Source organism: Girardinichthys multiradiatus, chromosome 8 (genome assembly GCF_021462225.1).
Source record: "Girardinichthys multiradiatus isolate DD_20200921_A chromosome 8, DD_fGirMul_XY1, whole genome shotgun sequence".
Lineage (NCBI taxonomy): Eukaryota > Metazoa > Chordata > Actinopteri > Cyprinodontiformes > Goodeidae > Girardinichthys > Girardinichthys multiradiatus.
Window position 1 is genome coordinate 21981102 of NC_061801.1, and position 24838 is coordinate 22005939.

Genomic DNA, 24838 nt, shown 5'->3' on the forward strand with positions numbered 1-24838 from the left:
AGAGAGCGCAAAGTTGAAAAGAGATAGTGGGAACCAGACAGCAGCAGCATGGAGAGCTCCGAAGCAATGATGTCACCTCATGCTGACTGGTACTATTGGACTCAGAAACAGATTAACCATTTGATCTTTGCCCTTAATTTAGTTCCAGTTTGCTTCTTCCAGCTCATGCCGCAAGCTTATTGAGACACACGACATATGGATCTTGTTCTGCTTTACCTCTCCTGTCATATGCCTAATATCTCTACATAACTCTGCTCTTTCCACGTCTTTTGAGATCACAATCAGCGGTATCCCCCCCCCACCCCCTTCCCTTGTTTATGTAACAGCTCCATCATTACTTGAGACCAAGAATGCACCCCAATGCGCCGATAAGCTCTTATTCAAAGATATTGAATTATATGGAGATAAACAGTGTCCTTGAGCATGGGTGTAGATAACAGATTGGAGTGACACAGCTGACTCTCTTTGTTTTGTTAATTAAAGATGACCTCATTGCTAAAAATGGATGCTGTGCACCTCCTCGTCACGAGCTTCGCCATCAGCAGATTGCAGATTGCAGGCAGGGGGCCAAGGGCTTTCTGCAGTCCCTATTCCTTTTTGCTTCCTTTCCATTTTGCCTCTTCGCACACACATTGTTAGTCTTTCTGCCGTTGCCACAGGTCTAGACTTCCCTGATTTATTTTTTTCTTCTCTTAAACTCTCAATAGTGATGATAATCCCTCAGTGTTGCCAAAAGCTCACTAATGGATGTGTGCTGGAATTATAAAATTATTACTGAGACAAGATAAGAATGTTGTCTCTTTTCATCTGTCATTTTTCATTATGGAGTATTGTGTTCCTATGGGTTATAGTGAAATTTATTTGTTTGGCACAAATTATAAGTCAATCAAATTTGATGCTAGGCTAAAATCAAATTTCAGTGCATTTAAGCATTAAATTTGGATTGATCATCCTCATTCTGTCTTGAATCAGAGCATAGCAGGCTTTTAAAGTGGTATATATAAATACATGGCCATAATAAAATTGCTGCATTGATAGAAAGAAAGGGACCATAATCCAACTTTCAATGGACACATTTTAGTGATTGTACAGAATCTTTGCTCCCTACTATTGATATTTGACAAGGAAGCAAGATATGTAAAATGTTTTACAATTCGAACAGATATTATTATTCAAAAAGAAAACCAAACATCTGTCAGGGATGACATGATCAAGATTGTTTTGTCTTCAGTAATAATCCAAGTGATTTAAGATTGTGCATCTATCAACAAACTGTATTTTCAAATAAATCAGATACTATACTGAAGTTAACCAATCAAAACATCACTGCCATGTTTGTGCTTGAAAACTCAGTAACTTTCTACTGACGTTTAATAAAATTTCATCAGCATTACATTTGTCACATTATTATTGTGATTGCATCCCACTTAAACCAACCACAAATAACAACTTCAGTCTCTCTTAATCGTTTTTCCTGACAGCTACAGATATTTTGCCCCAACTAGAAGTTCTGCAGGGCAGCCCTAGTATGCTGCTCCAACAAACGGTTAACTAGGTTAATATTATGATTGATAAAAATAATACAATTATACTACTTTTAAAAGATAAATCTGAGTCGACTGATTAAGCTTCTATCAACTCGGTCTTTCTCCTACTGATGACGTCAGGCCCTGCAGTTTGCTGGAGTGGTAGGCTAATACTAGCATGTGTTGTTTTTGTTTTGATATAACCCATTGATAATTTGTCTCATAAGATATTTCACTCAACTTACAGATATTAACTAATAGGAAGAAGTGTTACCTTGCTTCTTAAACATTTGCTTTAAATGTAAAATTTAGGTTTTATGACCTTTCACCAGTCACGGATTTTTAAAAAGCCTCACTTGCTGATTCTGATTTTGGCCGATACAATTTTTTTTTTTTTAAGTGTCAGGTGTTTAATGTTTTTTTTTTGTTGAAAAACATTGAACAATACCTGTGAAACATTACACACGTGCTTTAACTGCACACGAGGTAGTGCTCTCAAATACAAATGAAACGTTTAGAGCATTGCAGTTCCTTTAGTTTTTTGTTTTTCAACTTTCAGAACAAACATAACTTGCACAACAGGTTAGACAAGTAGATGAGATTGGTATAATAAGAGGGAGTGGTGGCCTAGTGGTTAGAGCAGGAGGTTTGTGTTCCAGAGGGGGACACAAGGGGCTGTGTTCATATCCCAAAGATTTCCACTCTGGGTCCCTGAGCAAGCCTGGAGTGCTCCCTGGGCGCTGCACAACGGCAGCCCACCCATCCCTATAAGGGATGGGTTAAATGCAGAGGGTCTAATTTCCCCTCGGGGATCAATAAAGTATCAATTATTATTACATATAAGTATCGGACTTGATTGATCAAAGCACCTCTAGATCTCTCCTAACCAGAAACTGACAGGAAGATTCAACATCTGAATGCAGCCTTTCTTTTTCTACAAACATCACTAGAAGAGGTGACACACACCTAGATTGTGAGGGAAAACTATAAGTCTGCTCACTAGCTAAAACTTTGGGTACACCAGGTATAGCATCACAGACAGTAAAACAACAACAGGGATCGGAAATTGAGTTTGTACAGGGAGTCTGAGATTTATCATCAAAAAATGCTTGGATCGGAACACCAATCCTGTGTGTCAGATCAGAGTTCAGATCCCTAATATGAAATAATTCTTGTGAATCACCATAAATGAACTTACAATCGCAATCAACAGGAGTCTAGAAGTACATTTATCTCTCTTTGTACTGTGTAATAGATTATTGGCGCCGTCCGACCAAATCAAAGTTTGTTCAAATTACAGTGCAGATTTTGCAGTATTTCAATATTTAAACATGGCTAACTAAGCTAAAACTATGTTAGATAATACAACCTGAAATAAAGATGTCCAAGCTTTATCCAAACACTGCCTGGCCATTCTCTCATCTGTGGAGCTTGTTTGAGGTAAATATAATAGTCTGTACCTGCTACGAGGTTCCTCCAGATCCCTATGACAGCTTGCAGCTCAGAATTTTGGGATTGAGCTGACTGTGTGCATTGCAAACAGTGATAAAACTTCCATTGAAAGGGTGGTGGAAAACAAACAGACAAGTTTGAAAGGTAAACTATGAGAAAAGAAAGAAAAAAACATGGATGCTAGTTTTGAGAAACACTGTGAGAGATTTGCTGCAAGTCCGTTTTGGATAATTTATCGCTTAATAAAAATAAGGACACAAAACGAAATCAAATTGCTTTTGAGAAATCACTTAAACAACTTTTTTTCTCATTTTCTTTTCAAAGGACAGTTAAAAAAACCATGTTATCATCACTTATTAGGCTATTACCTCTGTAACCTGGACACAGAGGTTAATTCAGACCCTAAACATGCTATTGTTAAATAATTGTCTACTTGCCATCAGTGCCTGATAGAGAATGACTATCTACATTTACCAGCCACTTTATTATGTATACCTGTTCAATTAATGGTCAACACAAATAAATTTGCCCCTCCTTGAATCGCCACCTTAACGTGGTGAAGGGGTTTGAGTGCTCAAATGATCCTAGACGCTATGTTGTCTGGGACTTAGATGGCCCTGGGTCTCCCATGGCAAACAGGCTCTGGGTGACGGGACAGACAAAGAGCGGTTCAGACACCTTCACGAGGACTATTACAACAGCGCATGTACCGTCGACCTGTACAGCGGAGCCAGGGTCCCACCCTGGAGCCAGGCCTGGGGTGATTAGAAAATAAAGCCTTACATGTGTTACATTCTGCTCTGTTTATTTGTATTAATACATTCAACAATTACCAGAGCCTTATGGACCAGTGCAATTTAATGGTGACTCTGTTTATAAGCTATTTCTATCTTATAGGACTGAAGTACAATTACATTGTATTTCACAATGTGTTAGTCCTGAAAGCAGAATCAAGCTATGCGCATATAACTTGACGTGGTTCAGTAAAAAACCTTTGTGGTTGCTTTGTGGGACTCCTGAGGCGGCCAATGGGTACCCTGAGGCCAAGCGTGCTGTGGCCTGGGCTGTGGCAGAGGCAAAAACACAGGCATGGGAGGGGTTTATTGAGGCCATAGAGAACACTACCAGGTGCATGTTGGACTGCCCTTTGTCACCAGTCCTGTTCATAATTTAATGGACAGGATTTCTAGGCGCAGCCAATGGCCGGAGGGGGTCTGGTTTGGGGACCAGTGGATTTCGTGTCTTCTTTTTGCAGATGACATGGTCCTGCTGGCCCCCTCTAGCCAAGACCTACAGCATGCACTGGGATGGGTCACAGCTGAGTGTGAAGCAGCTGGGATAAGGATGAGCTATTCCAAGTCCAAAGCCATGGTTATTGACTAAAAAAGGGTGGTCTGCCCTCTTCAGGTTGGAGGGGAGCTCCTGCCTTAAGTGAGGCGTTCAAGTATCTCAGGGTCTTTTTCATGAGCGAGTGGACAATGGAGCAGGAGATCGACAGACAAATAGGTGCTGCTGCCACAGTACTGAGAACGCAGTGCTGGTCCGTTGTGAAGAGAAAGCTGGCCTGAAAAGCGAAGCTCTCGATTTACCGGCCAGTCTACGTTCCTACCCTCACCTATGGACATGAAATTTGGGTCGTGATTGAAAAAAATGAGATCCTGTATACAAGTGGCTGAAATGAGCTTCCTCCGCACGGTGGCCAGGCACTCCCTTAGAGATAGGGTGAGTAGCTCGGCCATCCGGGAGGAGCTTGGAGTAGAGCAGCCTGCTCCTCCACATCGAGAGGAGTCGGTTGAGGTGACACGGGCATCTTTATTGGATACCTCCTGGATGCCTCCACAGGGAGGTGTTACAGGCACGTCCCACCGGGAGGAACCCCAGGGAACAGCCAGGACATGCTGGAGGGACTATGTCTCTTGACTGGCCTGGGAAAGACTGCTTCCCCCGCGACCCAGTTCCAGATAAAGCGGGAGACAATGAGTACGATGACGACAAGTACAAATAAATTTGTCAACCTGAGAAAAGAAAACTGGATCTACAATTCTGACAAAACTCAACAACAACCGATTGGAAAAACGTCGGGTCCAATGTGTCCTTCAGATAGTACAGTCAGAATAGGTTGGCTCTTCAAGTTGGTGGTGTTAAAGTAATGGTAAGGGGGATATTTTCTGCTAAACCTTAGACCCCTTAATTCCCATGGAACATTGTTTAAAAGTCATTGCCTACTAGGGTTGTCAAAATGATCAATATTTTTATATAATCAACAATAATAATGTAATTATTCAAAGATGCTCATTTGTGTCAAAATCAATACAAACAGATCCATTCACCTTTGCCTAAATTATAACACTGCTTCTGGCAGCAGCACTCCAGTAACAGAGACACTCAGCTCCTCCCTACCCTGCACACATGACCAACCAAAACAATGAGCTGCTGCTGGACGTTTTAAACTCTGCTAACAAGCTAGTACTCCAGAAAAGAAAAGCAAAAAACATATGAGTCTCCCTTCTGTGGACAAGGCAAACACAAAAGCTTGTTTGGAGGTACTTTCCCTAAGAGGCAGATATACAAAAAAACTAAATGTGGAACGATGCCACATGCTAGCTGTGCTAATGCTACAAGTTAATGCTAGGACACTGACATTTTAGAGCAAGTAAAAAGGTCAGTAAAGCTCCTGCAACTTTGGCTTATGTTGTACGTTAGTTGTTTAAACATTAGCTTCATGGACACAGACAGTCCAGTGACGGTCTTCTGTCAGTCAGAGCTCCCTGTTGAGATGCATTTCCCATGCCAAAGTACTGGAGCATGCAATACACCGTTCTAACCACAGAACAATTCTACTGACTTAAGGAAAATGTTAATCAGCTAATGGCTCAGTCGGCTACTAAATAGTCAAGCAACAAACCAAGTCAGTGCGCCCCTTTCCATTACTCATCCGTTTAGTTGTAAAGGCATTGGAGGCTAATGTGGCTTATTATAACACAGGCAAAGGTTAAAACATAGTGGAGGCAGACTGAAACTAAGAAATTAGACACAAAAAGTAGGAACCCGTAGCAGCCTACCCTTCTGTTGTTGCTAACCGTGTCCATCTCTTTATTACGAAGGTGTTCCCATTTTCTAATGGCTACTTCCAGTAGGACAATGGAGGAAACAAACCTCATATCTCCACAGTCACCATTTCTCAATCCTGTCAAGCACATTTGGGATGTGGTGGAACTGGGATTTTGCATCATGTATGTCCAGCCTACAAATCTTAAGCAACTACATCGTGCCATCATGTCAATATAGACCAAAAACGTATATTAGACAAACCTAATTGTATTATTTAACCACAAATCCTACTGTAACAATCAGTGTCATGGTTTTGTTTAAGTGCCTGACCCACATGCACAAATACAGGAGAAAGTTTTTAAAGAAGACAATGATAACGAATGTGAGAGTTATTTTGATCAGGGGGGTTCTCAGAGATCATGGAACAGAGGCAAGGAAAGCAAGAGGTGAGTAGAGGAAATATTGAATGCAAATGATGAGGAAGGAATGGACGAGGCTTACTGATTGACGCAGAGGATGAACACAGAGGGGGAATGAGTGGAACCTGGAGGGAGAGGGTCAGTGTGAAGGTTGTAGGTGGTGCTAATGTCTAATGTAATGACTAATGTGACTAGACTAGGGTGCTTGCTGCCAAATAATATTTACCTAGAAAGGTTTAGGAAATATTTTACCATTTCCTTTAATAATATTTCTTTAAATACTATTTTAATAAATAAAGGCAGCTAATTGGACACCGTTGAAAATTAGTCATCCAGAAGGTTGGTTTTATTCAGCAGATCATTCTTTAAAATATTATTTTATTAAAATAATATTTTATCTGATCTTGCATTGTGAATGGTTGTCTACAAGTATACTGATTATTGCCTAAGTTGGTTCCAAGACTAACTTAACTTCCTTTCCAGATTCTTCAAGATAATCCTTGGTTCTCAAACATAAATAACATTGCATGGTAACGTTGCATCACTCTTTTGATCATGGTTTCAACCATCTTTAATCAACGTGTTTATATTGTACATAGCCCATGAGTCTTCTTCATTCTTTAATTCTGCTTGGTGGTTTAGTTGGATTGTTTTAGCATATTAAAGAGTTTGTTGATTGAAATATGTTTGACTTTGAGTTGACTTATTTTTGTTAATAAATTCTTGTATTTTAAGAAATTGTGTGAATTCATTCCATGTGTGTGCAGAGTTTTTGCTGTTCAATAATGTCAGAGCTCGTCTCACACCTTTCTATTTTGTCCTAATACCATCGCCTTACTGGGCTGGTATTCACAGGACAACCCTTAACACACCAAAATATTATTTGATAAAATATTAAAATAGGGATAACATTTATCCTTTTCATTCTACTTCCTAGTTATGCACTTTATCTTGGTGTGCAATTATCTGGAAAGAGTATGAGTAATTTTAGAAAACTCCAAGGCATTGGAAAAATATTGTTTTAAACCTTTCTAGTTATACGTATTTAAGAGGGTAAGAGATCTCATCAACAATATGGTCTCAGTCATAGTTTTCATTGAATAATTCCTAAGTGGTTTGTTGTGTGAGCACACTTGTGCAAACCATAGCTAACAGATTGTTGTTTTTATAAAGTGAGCATTTATTTTAGCAAAGTAACAATGTGTTTGTAGAAAACATTGATTATGTAATGTTAACTGTTTCAAATAAAATAACTCATGGTTTCCACTTTGCTGGGAAAACTGTAGATTTAGAGGGAGCATAGCAGCTGCCAGGGTTGGAATTTTATTCCCACAGGGGCCACTACAGTAATGAATCGTTCAGATTTGTTTTTCTATCTGTTGACCATATATGCTGAAGAAATTTCAGCTCACTATCAAATGCAGATGGGGATACAAAAAATTGTTCAGTGTTGTGTTACCTAATAATACTCAAAATTACATTTGTATCTTTAACAGTGATACCTAAAGCCTGACTAAACAGAAATACTTAATGATAAATTAGGGAAGTTCGTCCTCCAAACAACTGCTTTAAATTCTAAGGGAATGAGTGAATTACAAATGAAATGTACAAATGAAAGATCACTGATCACTTTCGGGAAATATGACTATTTCTGCCAGCTCTGTTGTCCAGATGCCCCTCCTTGCTGTTGCGCAATTATACATAACATAACATATTTTTTTAAATAGATACTATAATGCCATAATAAACACTTTTACACATAAAAAGTGACAAAATGTAGAAATATTTCAGATTTTATACCGTGAAACTGCTAAAAAACTGCTAGGTAATGCACTGGCTAATAATAAGGCCGCACAACTTCAATTAAAAAAGGGCCGTATTGCTTTGAAACTCTTCCACATTTGCTTTATACATCAGACCTGCTTGCTACATCCATCTTTTCCACCATTTCATTATGTTAATGGACCTCAATGCTTCTCTCACTTGCATCTCCTTTTTTGTTTCTTGTAGAGAGACATATGAGGAGGGATACCAATTTGATGTCTTGCTCTCAAAAAGCCTTTGGCTTCTTTTTTTTATGTGCATTTAAGGGGTTGAAAAGTCATTTGTGATGATGCACACTGTTGGAGACAAGATATAATGAAACAAAAGTTAACAAACATCTGACGCATTCCTGCTCCCAACTCCATTTTACGCAGGGACTGACAGAAGGCCTTTACTGGAAAACTCATATAGCTGCTTCCCATAAGATAAGACTCAGCATAACTTGAAGTTTTGAGGACTACAGTGTATATGTGAAGTTTTTTTCAAATCAATTATGCAAAAAAAGACATTTTGTATTAGATTTCCACTTTTATGCCTCACAATGTTTTGGTCCGCGGTTTTTTATTCCCGACCTCCCGCACACAGCTCTCAGACAGACTCTCACTGAAAATATGTCAGAGGTTGCTGAGCTCTTGGAAGAAGCTACTTTTCAAAGTTTATTTTAGAACAATAAATATGTCAGATGTACAGCTGAATTCAGATATTTACTATGTATATGCTATATAAAAAACTCAGATTTATTTTCCTCATTGTCGGACATTAATCAGACTAACCTTTGATATTTCATGTTTCCGGTTAGTTAGGATTACCAAAAATAATAAATTTTGCTAAATGCCAGAATACTGAGAGAATTTCTTCAAGGTTTTTTTTTCCACATTTTTTGAGAATCTTCCAATTCAGAAGCGTACATTTACCTTTAAATTACCTAAAGCCGAGATTATCTCCATGGCTTTGTAAGCTTCTGATATTTCTGTTGATGATCTATTATTTTACAACATTTGAATTTAATGGCGCCACACTTGTGAATGTATTTTAGGGAAACACCTCAAACACACTGCTTTCTTGTGTGACATCATAGGAAAATACATAAAAATTATGGAGAATCTTGTTCATACTATTTCCTGATGCCTAAATGTGTCACGTTCATTTCATTCATTCTATGCAAGTATAAACAACAAGTAATGTCCATCAATTATACTGATCAGAATGGAAACAGGTTCTGTCCCAGGGATGAAGGTGTTTTGTGGGATTATGTCAATCAATTCCAGAACAGAAGCAAAAGACCTTGTGAAGTTACTGGCTAAAGCTGGTAAGAGAATCATTATACACAGTGAAAACAAGACATGCACCAACATTGGTTGAAATGCCACACAGAGAGCAGAAAGCTATCATTCCAAAATAACATAAAGAGTCAGACAGCAGTTTGTACATTCATTCATGGACAACCTGAAGCTTAAGTGTCAGGCCATAATCACTATTGTTACATTTGGAGGAAAAGGGGAGAATCTCACAAGTCTGATAATACCATCACAACTGTAAAGCATGAGGGTGGCAGCATCGTTGTGTGGGTATTTGGCTTCAGGAGGGACTGTTGCACTTTACAGTTTAGATGGAATCATCACGAAAGAACAATACATGGGAATTTGGAAGCTCTATCTTAAGGCTTTAACATAAATTTTATAGCTTGCACACAAATGGGTTTTCAGAAAGGTCAGTGACCCTAAGCATATCTCAAAATTACTCCAGTTACACTGACTCAAGGACAACAAAGTCAAAATTCTGGAGTTGCAAAAACAAAGCACTTATCTCAATCCCATAGAAAATTGGTGGGTGAAGCTGACAAGGTGTGTGCAAGGAAAGTGGCCTGCACTGACTCAGTAATGCCAGATCTGTCAGCAAACTCAAAGCTAAGTCATAGAGATTTTCAAATGCAAAGGAAATGTGTGTTAACTTATGAATTTCAAAAAAGATATATGGTTTTTCTGGTATCTATGAAATAATTTTAGTAATCTTAACTGACCTAAAACAGGAGAGATTTGATCTAGTTTAAGTAAGAAAACAGTTTTGGGTCTTTTTATTTTGTTTCAGCTGTGTGTCTGTACTTAAACCTTTCATTATTAAAAGGTAAATGTTTTCAGTGAATCCCCACTTCATTAAATGTGTTTATTTGATGATAAATTGTAAAACAAAAATGTTAATAATTATTTTAAGGGTTTTCCTTGTCAAGTATTTGTAATGTGTGTTTGTGACAGATGATTTTTGTCATAATTCAGATTTGTCTGTTAACACTCATAATGCTTGTCTAAAAAAAGAGTGGTTTCATGGTCAAAAATGTCAAATGTTATCATCATCAGGGTAATACAGGTAGTTTGAATCATGTGGTGTTTTTCGTTTCTTTATTTAAATTTACTGTGTATTGAACATCAATTACTTATTTGATGTCCACTAAGTCACTAGTCTCTGATAAAATATTAGGTGTTCAACTTGCTCAACAATATACGTGTTAAAATCATTGTACTGCTATACTTCATTTACAAGCACCACTGTGCAAAACGTCTTTGCATACCATTCTGTACTCTTAGAAAGGTCACTGATGCATAATCTAGGTTTGAATTGTGGTGCATGAGAGCAATAAAAATACACTTTATTTCACAGAGCTGCATAAAGTAAGCACATTTGCTGCAAGTTGCCCTGTCAGGTTAGCCCAAGCAACTGTCCCTTTATAAGATTTTTTTAAAATGGCTAGTAATATGCAACTCGGTTGACATAGTTTGCAGTTTATTATTTTTATCATACCCTTTATTTCATGTCTTTTTTTACTTTTATGTTTGAATATTCTCTTGCTCGTTCCTGTGCTTTGGTAGCTTACTCCTACATGTTAGTAACTGCATATATCTGCACAAAGCTTGCTGTGTATGTGTGCAAGAGAGGAAGGGAAGAAGGTGGCACTGTACAGACTTAGTGCAGGGAGTGGAGGGCTGAGTGCTGACAGTTTAACAGAGGAGGCCCTTGCAGATTTGGCGGCCCACAGGAAATATAAAGCTTGTGATTTGTTTGTTAATAAAAAGCTTATGTTTTGTCTGTTTAAAAACAGTGAACCTTGCTATTATCTTTACTAACAAAAGGTTGACTGAGAAAAAGAGGCCTAGTAAAACAAGAGGGGCTGTTTTGACTGCAAACGTATGTTGTTGAGATTGGAAAATTTGTTAAGGTAGGGTATAAAATGTGTGTTTTACAGTATATATATATATATATATATATATATATATATATATATATATATATATATATACATACATATATATATATATATAGAGAGAGAGAGAGAGAGAGCTCTATATACACAGCTCAAAACAATAAAGGGAACACTTAAACAACACAATATAACTCCAAGTAGATCAAACTTCTGTGAAATCAAACTGTCCACTTAGTAAGAAACACTGACTGACAATCAGTTTCACATGATGTTGTGCAAATGGAATAGACAACAGGGGGAAATCTTTGGTGATTAGCAAGACACACTCAATAAAGGAGTGGTTCTGCAGGTGGGGACCACAGACCACTTCTCAGTACCTATGCTTTCTGGCTGATGTTTTGGTCACTTTTGAATGTTGGTGGTGCTTTCACACTCGTGGTAGCATGAGACAGACTCTACAACCCACACAAGTGGCTCAAGTAGTGCAGCTCATCCAGGATGGCACATCAATGCGAGCTGTGGCAAAAAGGTTTGCTGTGTCTGTCAGCGTAGTGTCCAGAGCCTGGAGGCGCTACCAGGAGACAGGCCAGTACACCAGGAGACATGGAGGAGGCCGTAAGAGGGCAAAAACCCAGCAGCAGGACCGCTACCTCCGCCTTTGTGCAAGGAGGAACAGGAGGAGCACTGCCAGAGCCCTGCAAAATGACCTCCAGCAGGCCACAAATGTGCATGTTTCTGCACAAACGGTTAGAAACCGACTCCATGAGGATGGTACGAGGGCTCGACGTCCACAAATGTGGCTTGTGCTCACAGCCCAACACCGTGCAGGACGCTTGGCATTTGCCAGAGAACACCAGGATTGGCAAATTCGCCACTGGCGCCCTGTGCTATTCACAGATGAAAGCAGGTTCACACTGAGCACATGTGACAGACGTGACAGAGTCTGGAGACACCGTGGAGAGCGATTTGTTGCCTGCAACATCCTTCAGCATGACCGGTTTGGCAGTGGGTCAGTAATGGTGTGAGGTGGCATTTCTTTGGAGGGCCGCATGGCCCCCCATGTGCTCGCCAGAGGTAGCCTAACTGCCATTAGGTACCGAGATGAGATCCTCAGACCCCTTGTGAGACCATATGCTGGTGCGGTTGACCCTGGGCTCCTCCTAATGCAGAACAAAGCTAACCCTCATGTGGCTGGAGTGTGTCAGCAGTTCCTGCAAGATGAAGACATTGAAGCTATGGACTGGCCCGCCCATTCCCCAGACCTGAATCCGATTGAGCACATCTGGGACATCATGTCTCGCTTTATCCACCAACGTCACGCTGCACCACAGACTGTCCAGGAGTTGGCGGATGCTTTAGTCCAGGTCTGGAAGGAGATCCCTTAGGAGACCATCCGTCATCTCATCAGGAGCATGCCCATGTTTTGTAGGGAGGTCATACAGGCACTTGGAGGCCACACACAATACTGAGCCTCATTTTGACTTGTTTTAGGGACATTACATCAAAATTGGATCAGCCTGTAGTGTGTTTTTCCACTTTAATTGTGTCACTCCAAATTCAGGCCTCCATTGGTTAATAAATTTGATTTCCATTGATGATTTATGTGCGATTTTGTTGTCAGCACATTCAACTTTGTACAGAACAAAGTATTCAATGAGAATATTCCATTCATTCAGATCTAGGATTTGTTATTTGAGTGTTCCCTTTAGTTTTTTTGAGCAGTGTATATGAATATAGAGCTAGATAAAGTTACTACCTTGCTGCAAACACTGACCAAGCACCTGTGACTGAACTTGTACATTATCTGAACTGGACTGAGCTAATGGCTTAATTGAATAAAAGTTCCTCACTAGGTTTTTTTCTGTTGTGCTACATTCCCTCAAATTTCCTCTTTGAGGAAAAGAAAAAAAAAACTCCGTGTGAACCCACTGACCCATAGTGTTTACACATACACTTACTGAAACACACACTCAGACACACACAAAGTTAATGACTGTGGCAAAGACACAGTGCCTGGATTTAGTAGTTAAACTGAAATGATATGTTCGTGATAACAATTTGCTTGGGCTTGCCTCTAACTTCGCAGAAAATGCCACGCACACCTTGATGTGAACATGGAGCGGCAGAACAATGCGTACTTTTACATGTACAGTGTCCCACACATTAGGATACCCTATTAAATATCTAGTTTCTTCTAAATAAATGTTCACATTTTAATGTCCACTCTTTTTGGTGTATTTATATTGGAAGCCAAAGGTGATTTAATTACAGGCACACAACAAAAAATAATCTTGTTTTTAAAAAAATCATCAAAAATGTGCATTTTAACAAAAGGAAATGTTTGGCACCCTTCCCCCTAGAGGCTACTGCTGCCCCCTTTGGTTTTTGTTCATTGCCATGTTGCAGGATCCAGTTCTGCTTATACCTTCAATTTTTCAACAGTTGGTCTCACATTTTTCCAGCAACTTCTGATACAATATAGAATTCATGCTGGACTCAATGATGGTCCTACAGCAGCAAAGCATCCAGTTTGTATGAGGTCCTTTTCTTGAAGTGTTGTGTTTGGTTTATGCCAAACACGTCCTCTATTCTGATGTCCAAATAATAAAATGTTAGACTTTTTTTCCCCCAAACATAATTCCAGAATTATCTGTGGCTAATTTTAGCCTGGGCTTACATTTTTCTTACAGAGCAAAACTTTCCTCCTTGCTCTGTTCCCAACAAACTTCCCAGTCACATTCTGATTGTAAAGGCATGCAATATCACATTAACAGTAGCAACAGCCTGCTGTAGGTCCCATAATGACATTTTAGGATTTTGGAGCCTGGAGATATTAAATATCCATAAATCCAATTATATTGCAAACACACAGGCTGTCGTAGGGTGTTTTTTTTTTTTTTTTACTCACCCTTACCCACCTAATGTACTTCATGCTGGGCTGGAAGGAAGCATTGCCCCTTCCATGCCCGCCTCACCTCTGCTTTCTCATGTTTATTTCTGCGTATTCCTTGTTTTTATAGCAAATTTACGCCAGTCTAGGTCAGGAACTTTTGATTCCTCTGTGCCAGAACAGCCATTTCAGAAATCTTATATGACATCGGTCTTTAAAATAAATATGACGTGACTCTTGTGACTACACCGTAGTTGCAAAGCTAGAATTTGTCTGAATCAGTGGTTTCCTCTGTACACAATGTCTGCCAGTCCAACTCGTCACATTCCAGTGATTTGCTATTATTTGTTTTTTATTCTGCTTACCTTAGGATTAGCTGACATTTGTCATGAGGTTTGTATCGCAATGTCAGCTGCAGAAGACAAAATACAGTGCCTTGAGAAAGTATTCGGCCCCCTTGAACTTTTCAACCTCTTGCCACATTTCAGGCTTCAAACATAAAGATATAAAATTCAAATTTTATGTGAACAATCAACAAGTGGGACACAATCGTGAAGTGGAATGAAATTTATTGGATGTGTCAAACTTTTTTAACAAATAAAAAAATGAAAAGTGGGGCGTGCAATATTACTCGGCCCCTTTACTTTCAGTGCAGCAAACTCACTCCAAAAGTTCAGTGAGGATCTCTGAAGGATCCAATGTTGTCCCAAATGACTGATGATGATAAATAGAATCCACCTGTGTGTAATCAAGTCTCCGTATAAATGCACCTGCTCTGTGATAGTCTCAGGGTTCTGTTCAAAGCGTGGAGAGCATCATGAAGACCAAGGAACACACCAGGCAGGTCTGAGATACTGTTGTGGAGAAGTGTAAAGCCGGATTTGGATACAAAAAGATTTCCCAAGCTTTAAACTTCCCAAGGAGCACTGTGCAAGCAATCATATTGACATGGAAGGAGTATCAGACCACTGCAAATCTACCAAGACCCGGCCGTCCCTCTAAACTTTCATCACGAACAAGGAGAAGACTGAACAGAGATGCAGTCAAGAGGCCCATGATCACTCTGGATGAACTGCAGAGATCTACAGCTGAGGTGGGAGAGTCTGTCCATAGGACAACAATCAGTCATACACTGCACAAATCTGGCCTTTATGGAAGAGTGACAAGAAGAAAGCGATTTCTCAAAGATATCCATAAAAAGTATCGTTTAAAGTTTGCCACAAGCCACCTGGGAGACACACCAAACATGTGGAGAAGGTGTTCTGGTCAGATGAAACCAAACGTGAACTGTTTGGCCACAATGCAAAACGATTTGTTGGGCGTAAAAGCAACACAGCTCATCACCCTGAACACACCATCCCCACTGTCAAACATGGTGGTGGCAGCATCATGGTTTGGGCCTGCTTTTCGTCAGCAGGGACATTGAAGATGGTCAAAATTGATGGGAAGATGGATGGGGCCAAATACAGGACCATTCTGGAAGAAAACTTGTTGCAGTCTGCAAGAGACCTGAGACTAGGACAGAGATGTATCTTCCAACAAGACAATGATCCAAAACATAAAGCCAAATCTACAATGGAAAGGTTCACAAATAAACGTATCCAGGTGTTGGAATGGCCAAGTCAAAGTCCAGACCTGAATCCAATCGAGAATCTGTGGAAAGAGCTCAAGACTGCTGTTCACGAACGCTCTCTTTTGCAAGGAAGAATGGGAAAGAATTTCAGTCTCTCGATGTGCAAAACTGATAGAGAAATACCCCAATCAACTTGCAGCTGTAATTGCAGCAAAGGGTGGCGCTACAAAGTATTAATGCAAGGGGGCCGAATAATATTGCACGCCCCACTTTTCAGTTTTTTATTTGTTAAAAAAGTTTGACACATCCAATAAATTTCATTCCACTTCATGACTGTGACCCACTTGTTGATTCTTCACAAAAAATTAGAATTTCATATCTTTATGTTTGAAGCCTGAAATGTGGCAAGAGGTTGAAAAGTTCAAGGGGGCCGAATACTTTCGCGAGGCACTGTAGCTTTTATCGTAATACAATTGCAAGAGGCTTTATTTTTGCCAGCTGTGAGCTGTTTTTAGCTTTGGCATCTGCAGGAATGTTGACGGACCACATGCCTGCTCTTGAGGAACCCCTTTAGCAGGTAAAGCTTTTAATGTATTCCCTATCTCTGTATACATGGGACACCTCCTGTAAAGTTCTGTAGGTGAATACAAAGCGAATTAGCTAACATACTAAATCCATATGTAGACAGTGCGGGGAAAAAAAACAAAACAATTTTAGGTGACCACCTCATGAAGCTCTTGGAGAGAATATCAAGAGACCAAAGAAGACATCAAAGCAAAGGATGGCTATTTTTTAATAAGATATTTTCAGCACTAGTGGCCTTTATTTTCCATTTTTTGAGTGTAGGTAGACAGGAAAGAGGGGTAGAGAGAGGGGGAGACATTCGGTAAATGTCGCCAGGTTGCGCGCTTTCGCCCCTACACCACCAGCGCCGCCCGATGGTTATTTTTTCAAACTAATGTATAAAAATGTTTAGAGTTATTATACATTTTTGTTTACCACATAATTCCATGTGTGTTCATTAACAGGTGTGTTGTCTCTGGTGAGAATTAACAATTTAAAGAGTCATGAAAATAAAGAGACCCATTGAGTGAGAAAGGCATTCTACTACAGGGTTTGGACAATGAAACTGAAACACCTGGTTTTAGACCACAATAATTTATTACTATGGTGTAGGGCCTCCTTTTGCGGCCAGCACAGCGTCAATTCATCTTGGGAATGACATATACAAGTCCTGCACAGTGGTCAGAGGGATTTTAAGCCATTCTTCTTGCAGGATAGTGGCCAGGTCACTACATGATATTGGTGGAGGAAAACGTTTCCTGACTCGCTCCTCCAAAACACCCCAAAGTGGCTCAATAATATTTAGATCTGGTGACTGTGCAGGCCATGGGAGATGTTCAACTTCACTTTCATGTTCATCACACTAATCTTTCACCAGTCTTGTTGTGTGTATTGGTGCATTGTCATCCTGATACACGGCATCGCCTTCAGGATACAATGTTTGATCCATTGGATGCACATGGTCCTCAAGAATGGTTCGGTAGTCCTTGGCAGTGACGCGCCCATCTAGCACAAGTATCGGGCCAAGGGAATGCCATGATATGGCAGCCCAAACCATTACTGATCCACCCCCATGCTTCACTGTGGGCATGCAACAGTCTTGGTGGTACGCTTCTTTGGGGCTTCTCCACACCGTAACTCTCCCGGATGTGGGGAAAACAGTAAAGGTGGACTCATCAGAGAACAATACATGTTTCACATTGTCCACAGCCCAAGATTTGCGCTCCTCGCACCATTGAAACCGACGTTTGGCATTGGCATGAGTGACCAAAGGTTTGGCTATAGCAGCCCGGCTGTGTATATTGACCCTGTGGAGCTCCCAACGGACAGCTCTGGTGGAAACACAAGAGTTTAGGTGCACATTTAATTCTGCCGTGATTTGTCCCCTGATCTGTACTGAGTTTTTGTTTTTTTGTGTGTGCTACACTGTCAATGACTATAACCATGCTGCTAAACATGCTGCTAATGTTACAGTAGCGAAGCACGCTGTTCACTTAGACACATGGGGAACAGCAACAGGTCTGAGATGCTGTATTTCCCTCCATGTTTAGGTCTCTCCAACATGGATTAATATGACAATGTATTATGTTTGCTGCCTGCCATAACAATAACACACATAAGCTAATGAATTGACAACCAAGCTTTATCCTGATGTTTGCAGCCCATTTGTGCCAGAAGTTATGTAGAAAACCTTAAGCTTACTATGAAATTTATTACAAGCTGATTGTCGAGTAACATTTTATATGTTAACAGGACTTATTGTAACTGACCTTTTAAAGAATATCAGTGTGGTGAGCCTTCGGATGCTGCTTAATGTTTTTGGAATTTTCCCACCTAGTTTGTGGTCATATTTACCACCGTCTCTCTCTACAATACATTTGTTTTTTCTTTCAGATGGATAATATTTAAAGTATCTCCATAAATCCCTTCATGGTTTCTAAACAACAAGCTCCTTGGTAGAATATGCTGTGGCCACCATGGTCCATCAATTAATTAAAAACTCATAGTGGTGGTGGGCTGGAGCAGCATTGCTTGATCCTTATTTGCTTTTGACCGACAGATTACATGCAGAATAGACATAAATGTCATGCATTTTGAATGTCTGACCGGGCACCCACTAACATTTTTGTTTTGTCTCATAAGCGAAAACTTACACACGTGTCATCATGTTTTAGTCATCAATGTCAGAATCCGTGGCATGATCTTCCTGCAGGTAACCAATTTTACCACCAGGTGCGGTTTTCGGGAGGTGCTGGAGCTGGACAGGTGCAGCTCATCAGCTGGGCAGTATATGAAGAGGCTGCGCCTGCACTTCATTGCCTGAGCGTTTTGCCTTTGCGGTACACCTGCTGGCCATCCTAGAAATCTGATTTCGTTGTTGAAAGCTAAGTTTGATGTGCTTCACTTCTGTACTGATTTTACCCTGTCCTGACACTTCCAGGTGCATTACTTCTGGATCCGACGGAGTTGACCAGAGACTTGGAGTGAATCAGTTTGAACCTTTGGGCTGACTCTTCTGTGAGCCACCAGCTGAGCAAATCCTGTCCACCCTCCCAGCACCTCCTGTTCAGCCCGTCCCGACCACCACGACGGGTGAAGCTGACCACTCTCTCTCACACCCAGGATTTCTGACTGTCCTCCCTGGCGGATTTACCCGTGCTTACCTGTAAGCTGCACAATCATTTTTTGGTGCGTTTTCTGGGGTCCAGTTTATAACTCTGTTCTTCTCCCGCAGCCAGAAGATTCCACTCCCGTTTCCCGATTCCCAGGATTATTTGCTAAAAAAATAAATATTTGTCTAAACTTATCTGTCTCTGGTTGTTCTCTGTATGTTGGTCAGGTCAGCAGTCAACACTATGAGAGAACGCTCAGGCTAGCCGGACCCCGCGGAGAACCTCCAGAGGACCCAGGCCGAGCACAGCCAGCAGATCCGTTCACATGAATCTACCCTCCGGAAGGTTTTAGACCAGCAGCGACAGACTAGTCAGCAGGTAGAACAGCTGGCCTTCGCTTCTCCAGCAGGCTTGTAACCAGACCACCTCAGCACCAGAGCCCTCCACCTCGGTAAGGGGTGCCGCCGCTTATCCCCCGCCTCAGCAACACAAACACTTCCGCGACGTAGCCTCCCCCAATCCCGAAAGATATTCGGGGGAGGTGGGAAGTTGTCGCGGTTTTTTGCTCCAGTGCTCTTTGGTTTTTAATAGGTCACCCCACTCTTTTCCACATGACGAGGGAAAGATTTCATATGTTCTGGGCTTATTTACCGGAAGGGCACTTCAGTGGGCAGAGGCAAGGTTATCTGCTAATAATAGTTTCCAATTATCATATGATGACTTCAAATCCAAGTTTAGAAAAACATTTGAATTATGTTTTGATCAGACCAGTCTTGTTCGCAGGTTCTGGACTCTAAGACAGCTAAATCATCCTGTAGCAGATTTCTCTATTGATTTCCGCACTTTAGCTGCGGCATCTGGCTGGAACTCCAGCGCCTTAAAAGCAGCATTTTTTTCAGTCTTTGGATGAGGCGTTAAAGGATGAGTTAACACTAGTGGAGGAACCTAAGGAACTAGACGATTATATTGACCTAGCAGTCTGCCTTGATTCCCGTCTCAGAGAAAGAAAATGAGCCCGTTCTGAAAGAGCTGCAGTTAGACCTCCGCTAGCGGCTCACTCTGTCTCACCCGCTTGGCAGCCTCAGCTGAGTGCTCCCGCCAAGTCCGAGTCTATGCAGGTCGGAAGAGCCAGACTCTCGCCTGGTGAGCAGAGGCGGTGGCGGGAGGCTAACCAGTGCTTGTACTGTGGATCCCCAGATCATTTCATTTCTTCCTGCCCCATTCAGCCAAAAGGGAGGGTCAGTCGGACTAAAAGGGGCGGCCGACGGACCAGCCAGTTAACCAGGAAGCCCCTAGATTAACACTGCCTGCAGTATTATTTAGGAATGGTTGTTCCAGATCACTCCCTGCGTTACTGGACTCGGGTTGTGAATTAAACTTAATCGATCAGAAACTAGTTGAAGAAGAGGGTATTGAGACTGAGCCTCTCTCTCACCCATGCCAGGTTTCTAGCTTTAGACGGGTTGTCTTTACATCAGATAACTCATCGCTCTCTGCCTCTGGAGTTAGTTATTTCAGGGAATCATAGGGAAAGGATTTCTTTTTCGGTTTTCCCTGTAGCCCAAGGTTCGTTAGTACTCGGTTTCCCCTGGTTGCGGCTCCATAACCCCCATATTAATTGGGCTGAACGCCGGGTGGAGCCCTGGTCTGAGAGCTGCCTGCAGTCATGTTTACAATCTGCTGTCTGCCCCAGTTCTGCTCCTGGAGCGTGTAGTGAGGAAGAAGTTCGGGACTTAGCCGGCGTCCCTGCCGAATATCATGACCTTAAATCTGTGTTCAGTACATCACGAGCCCTGTCTCTGCCTCTCCACCGGCCCTATGATTGTGCAATTGATCTTTTTCCAGATGCCCACCTGCCGTCTAGTCGCTTATATAAAATCTCAGGTCCCAAAAGACGGGTCATGGAAGACTATATAGCAGAGTCTCTAGCTGCTGGAATAATCCGCCCATCATCCTTACCCCTGGCTGCGGGTTTTTTCTTTGTGGAGAAGAAAGATGGCACTTTGCGCCCTTGTATAGATTACAGGGGTCTTAATGCTATCACTGTTAAGAATAAGTATCCTTTGCCACTCCTAGCCTCTGCTTTCGAGCCTGTTCATGGAGCCACTGTGTTTTCTAAGCTGGACCTCAGTAACGCCTAACACCTCATCAGAATCCGCCAGGGGGACGAGTGGAAAACGGCGTTTAAAACTCCCCTCGACCATTTTGGGTATCTTGTCATGCCTTTTGGACTGTGCAATGCACCAGCGGTTTTTCAGGCCCTGGTGAATGACGTGCTTAGAGACTTCCTGAATATCTTTGTTTTTGTATATTTGGATGATATTTTGATTTATTCCAGAGACCTCGAAGAACACCGCCGCCACGTCCGGCTTGTCCTTCAGCGCCTTCTGGAGAATAGACTGTTCGTGAAGGTAGAGAAGTGCGCTTTCCACCAGTCCACCGTCAGTTTCCTGGGTTTCATTTTGGAGGGTGGACAGGTTCGCGCTGACCCTGAGAAGGTCAGAGCAGTGCTGGAGTGGCCAGTACCAGATTCTCGTAAGAAGTTCCAGCAGTTCCTAAGATTTGCGAACTTCTACCGAAGGTTCATCCGGAACTACAGCCAGGTAGCAGCCCCTCTTACAGCACTGACTTCCATTAAGGAGCCCTTCTGCTGGAACGAGAATGCCGAAGCCACTTTCTCCCGCCTGAAAGAGAGATTCTCTCAAGCCCCGGTTCTGGTCCACCTTGATCTATCCAAGCAGTTTACCCTGAAAGTGGACGCGTCGGACACTGGGGTGGGAGCGGTTCTTTCCCAACTTTCTGGCCAGGACAGACGACTTCATCCATGCGCCTTTTTCTCCTGTCGCCTCACGTCTGCTGAAAGGAATTATGAGGTGGGAGACCGAGAACTGTTGGCCATCAAGCTGGCCTTGGAAGAGTGGAGGCATTGGTTGGAGGGTGCTGAACATCCTGTGCTGGTTTGGACAGACCACAAGAATCTGTCCTACATTCAGTCAGCTAAACGCCTGAATTCTAGACAGTCACGTTGGTCACTTTTCTTTTCCCGATTTAACCAGTCCATTTCTTTTAGGCCCGGCTCAAAGAACCTTAAGCCTGATGCTCTCTCCCACCAGTTTGGACCAGAGGACTCAGAAAAGAAGGCTGAGCCCATCCTGCCTCCCAGTTGCACGGTGGGCTTTTTGACCTGGGACATTGAGAACCTAGTGCAGCGAGCCCTACCGACTGACCCTGGACCTGGTACCGAACCCCCGGGACGGAAGTACGTACCCGCATCTGTGCGGTCGAGACTGATCAGCTGGTTCCATGCCGCCAAGTTCTCCGTCTACCCGGGCGTCAGCCGAACTATTGCTGCCGTCTCCAGAAGATTCTGGTGGCCTTCCCTGCATAAAGATATCAGAGACTTTGTAAATGCCTGTACTATTTGCACCAGAAACAAGGCGCCTATCTGCCCTCCTGCCAGCCTCCTCCAGGCACTCAATGCACCCACACGACCATGGTCACACATCGCGCTGGACTTCGTCACAGGCCTGCCCAACTCTCATGGAATGACTGTAATCCTGACCATAATAGATCAATTCTCTAAGGCCTGCCATCTAGTTCCTCTGCGGAAGCTGCCATCTGCAACACAGACAGCCAAGCTGATGATCAAGCATGTTTTTTGTCTCCATGGCATCCCACAAAGTTTACTGTCGGATCGGGGACCCCAGTTCTCAAGTTTGGAGACACTCCTGTACTGCCCTGGGGGCTAAAGTGGCGCTGACCTCTGGCCACCATCCCCAGACTAATGGTCACGTCGAGCACCTAAATCAGGAGTTGGAGGGTCAATGTGTGACCTCAACCAACCCTGCTGACTGGAGCTCTCACTTGGACTGGATCGAATACTCTCACAATTCTCACATTTCAGCTGCCACCGGCCACACTCCCTTTGAGGCCTCCCTCGGTTATCAGCCACCCTTGATCCTGGCCGACGAAACCGCTATTGCAGTACCATCTGTCCAACGCCACATCAGGAGATGCAAGCGGATCTGGGATGCAACTGTTCAAGCGCTTCACAGAATATCTGCCCAGAATAAGCGCTATGCTGATTGACGACGAGTTCCCGCACCTACGTACCGCCCGGGTCTGAAGGTATGGCTCGCTGCTCGGGACATCCAGTTAAAATCTCTATCCCGTAAGCTCTCCCCCAGATTCATAGGGCGGTACGTAATAGAATCCCTTGTAGGACCAGCTTCTGTCCGCCTTCGTCTGCCCGCCAGTTTCCGGGTTCACCCAGTTTTTCATGTCTCTCAACTGAAACCTGTCCATACCAGTACACTTTGCCCTCCGGCCATGCCCCCTCCTCCTGCCTGGGACTTCCAGGGCTACGCTGCCTACACCGTCTGCTGGATCATGGCCTCCCGGCAGCGGGGCCGTGGGTGGCAGTATCTTGTTGACTGGGAGGGCTACAGTCCTGAGGATCGCACCTGGGTTCCCGGCTTCTTCATCCTGGATCCTGATCTGCTCCGTGACTTCCATGCAGCTCGACCTGCTGTTCCTGGGCCGCCAGGAGGCAGCCGTTGAGGGGAAGGTAGTGTCAGAATCCGTGGAATGATCTTCCTGCAGCTAACCAATTTTACCACCAGGTGCGGTTTTCGAGAGGTGCTGGAGCTGGACAGGTGCAGCTCATCAGGCTCATCAGCTGGGCAGTATATGAAGAGGCTGCGCCTGCACTTCATTGCCTGAGCGTTTTGCCTTTGCGGTACAGCTGCTGGCCATCCTAGAAATCTGATTTCATTGTTGAAAGCTAAATTTGATGTGCTTCACTTCTGTACTGATTTTACCCTGATTTAATCTTGTCCACCCTCCCAGCACCTCCTGTTCGGTCCGTCCCGACCACCATGACGGGTGAAGCTGACCACTCTCTCTCACACCCCAGGATTTCTGACTGCCCTCCCTGGCGGATTTACCCGTGCTTACCTGTAAGCTGCACAATCATTTTTTGGTGCGTTTTCTGGGGTCCAGTTTATAACTCTGTTCTTCTCCTGCAGCCAGAAGATTCCACTCCCGTTTCCCGATTCCCAGGATTATTTGGTAAAAAAATAAATATTTGTCTAAACTTATCTGTCTCTGTTTGTTCTCTGCATGTGGGTCAGGACGGCAGTCAACATTATGACAATCAAAGAGTTATGTTTAGCTCATCATTGTCTTGTTATCGTTATGAAATAAAGGGGCGTGAACGGAATAATTTTGTCACTGACGTAAACAAAATTGTTCCTATATGCACTTGGTTATAAGCAACTAGGTTGGGTGCAGTCACATTTTAAAGTTCTCAGAGAAATGAGCAAACAACCACAAATCAGCCATACGTGTTGGCCAGTATGTATGACTGGCTTGTAAAAAACACTTACAGTTCGAACGTTGTTTTGCATGTGAGAGCACATTTGATCCATCATCCAGGTTTGCTCAACATTCAATCTACCCCTTCTCACTTTTCATTGCTTGTGATTATAATTAAAAGTATTTATGTCCATTAATACTACAAGATTTTCTTAAACTACTTTGTACAAGGTGAGAAACATTTGAGTTTCCCACTATTTCTTTGGGATTTGTTGTTAAGTGTTTCCAAACATATAGACTTCCTGAAGACACAGTATTTTAAAGGCTTTCTTTAGACATTACTTGCCTCTCAGATTGGTGCATGTCAGCCTCTCATCTGTGTGGTGTATGACAAAATGCGGCTTTTTGTACAGTG

At 42.4% G+C, this 24838-nt stretch overlaps 1 protein-coding gene across 5 annotated transcripts in view; it reads left to right on the plus strand.

Moving 5' to 3' along the window:
- The window catches only part of LOC124872311 (astrotactin-2-like), a 513868-nt gene that overhangs the window by 448387 nt on the left and 40643 nt on the right, over window positions 1-24838 (plus strand). Inside the window, exons 20-23 of one of the 5 annotated variants that reach the window (XR_007039251.1) lie at window positions 18936-19160; window positions 19230-19558; window positions 21446-23845; window positions 23956-23979. The exons of 2 other annotated variants lie outside the window; for them this stretch is intronic. Coding sequence is in view for 1 of the 3 variants with exons in the window: in XM_047372151.1 (XP_047228107.1) it covers window positions 18728-18789 (62 nt within the window). In the remaining 2 variants the exon portion in view is untranslated. 2 more of the 5 variants (XR_007039252.1, XM_047372151.1) reach the window with 2 other exon arrangements.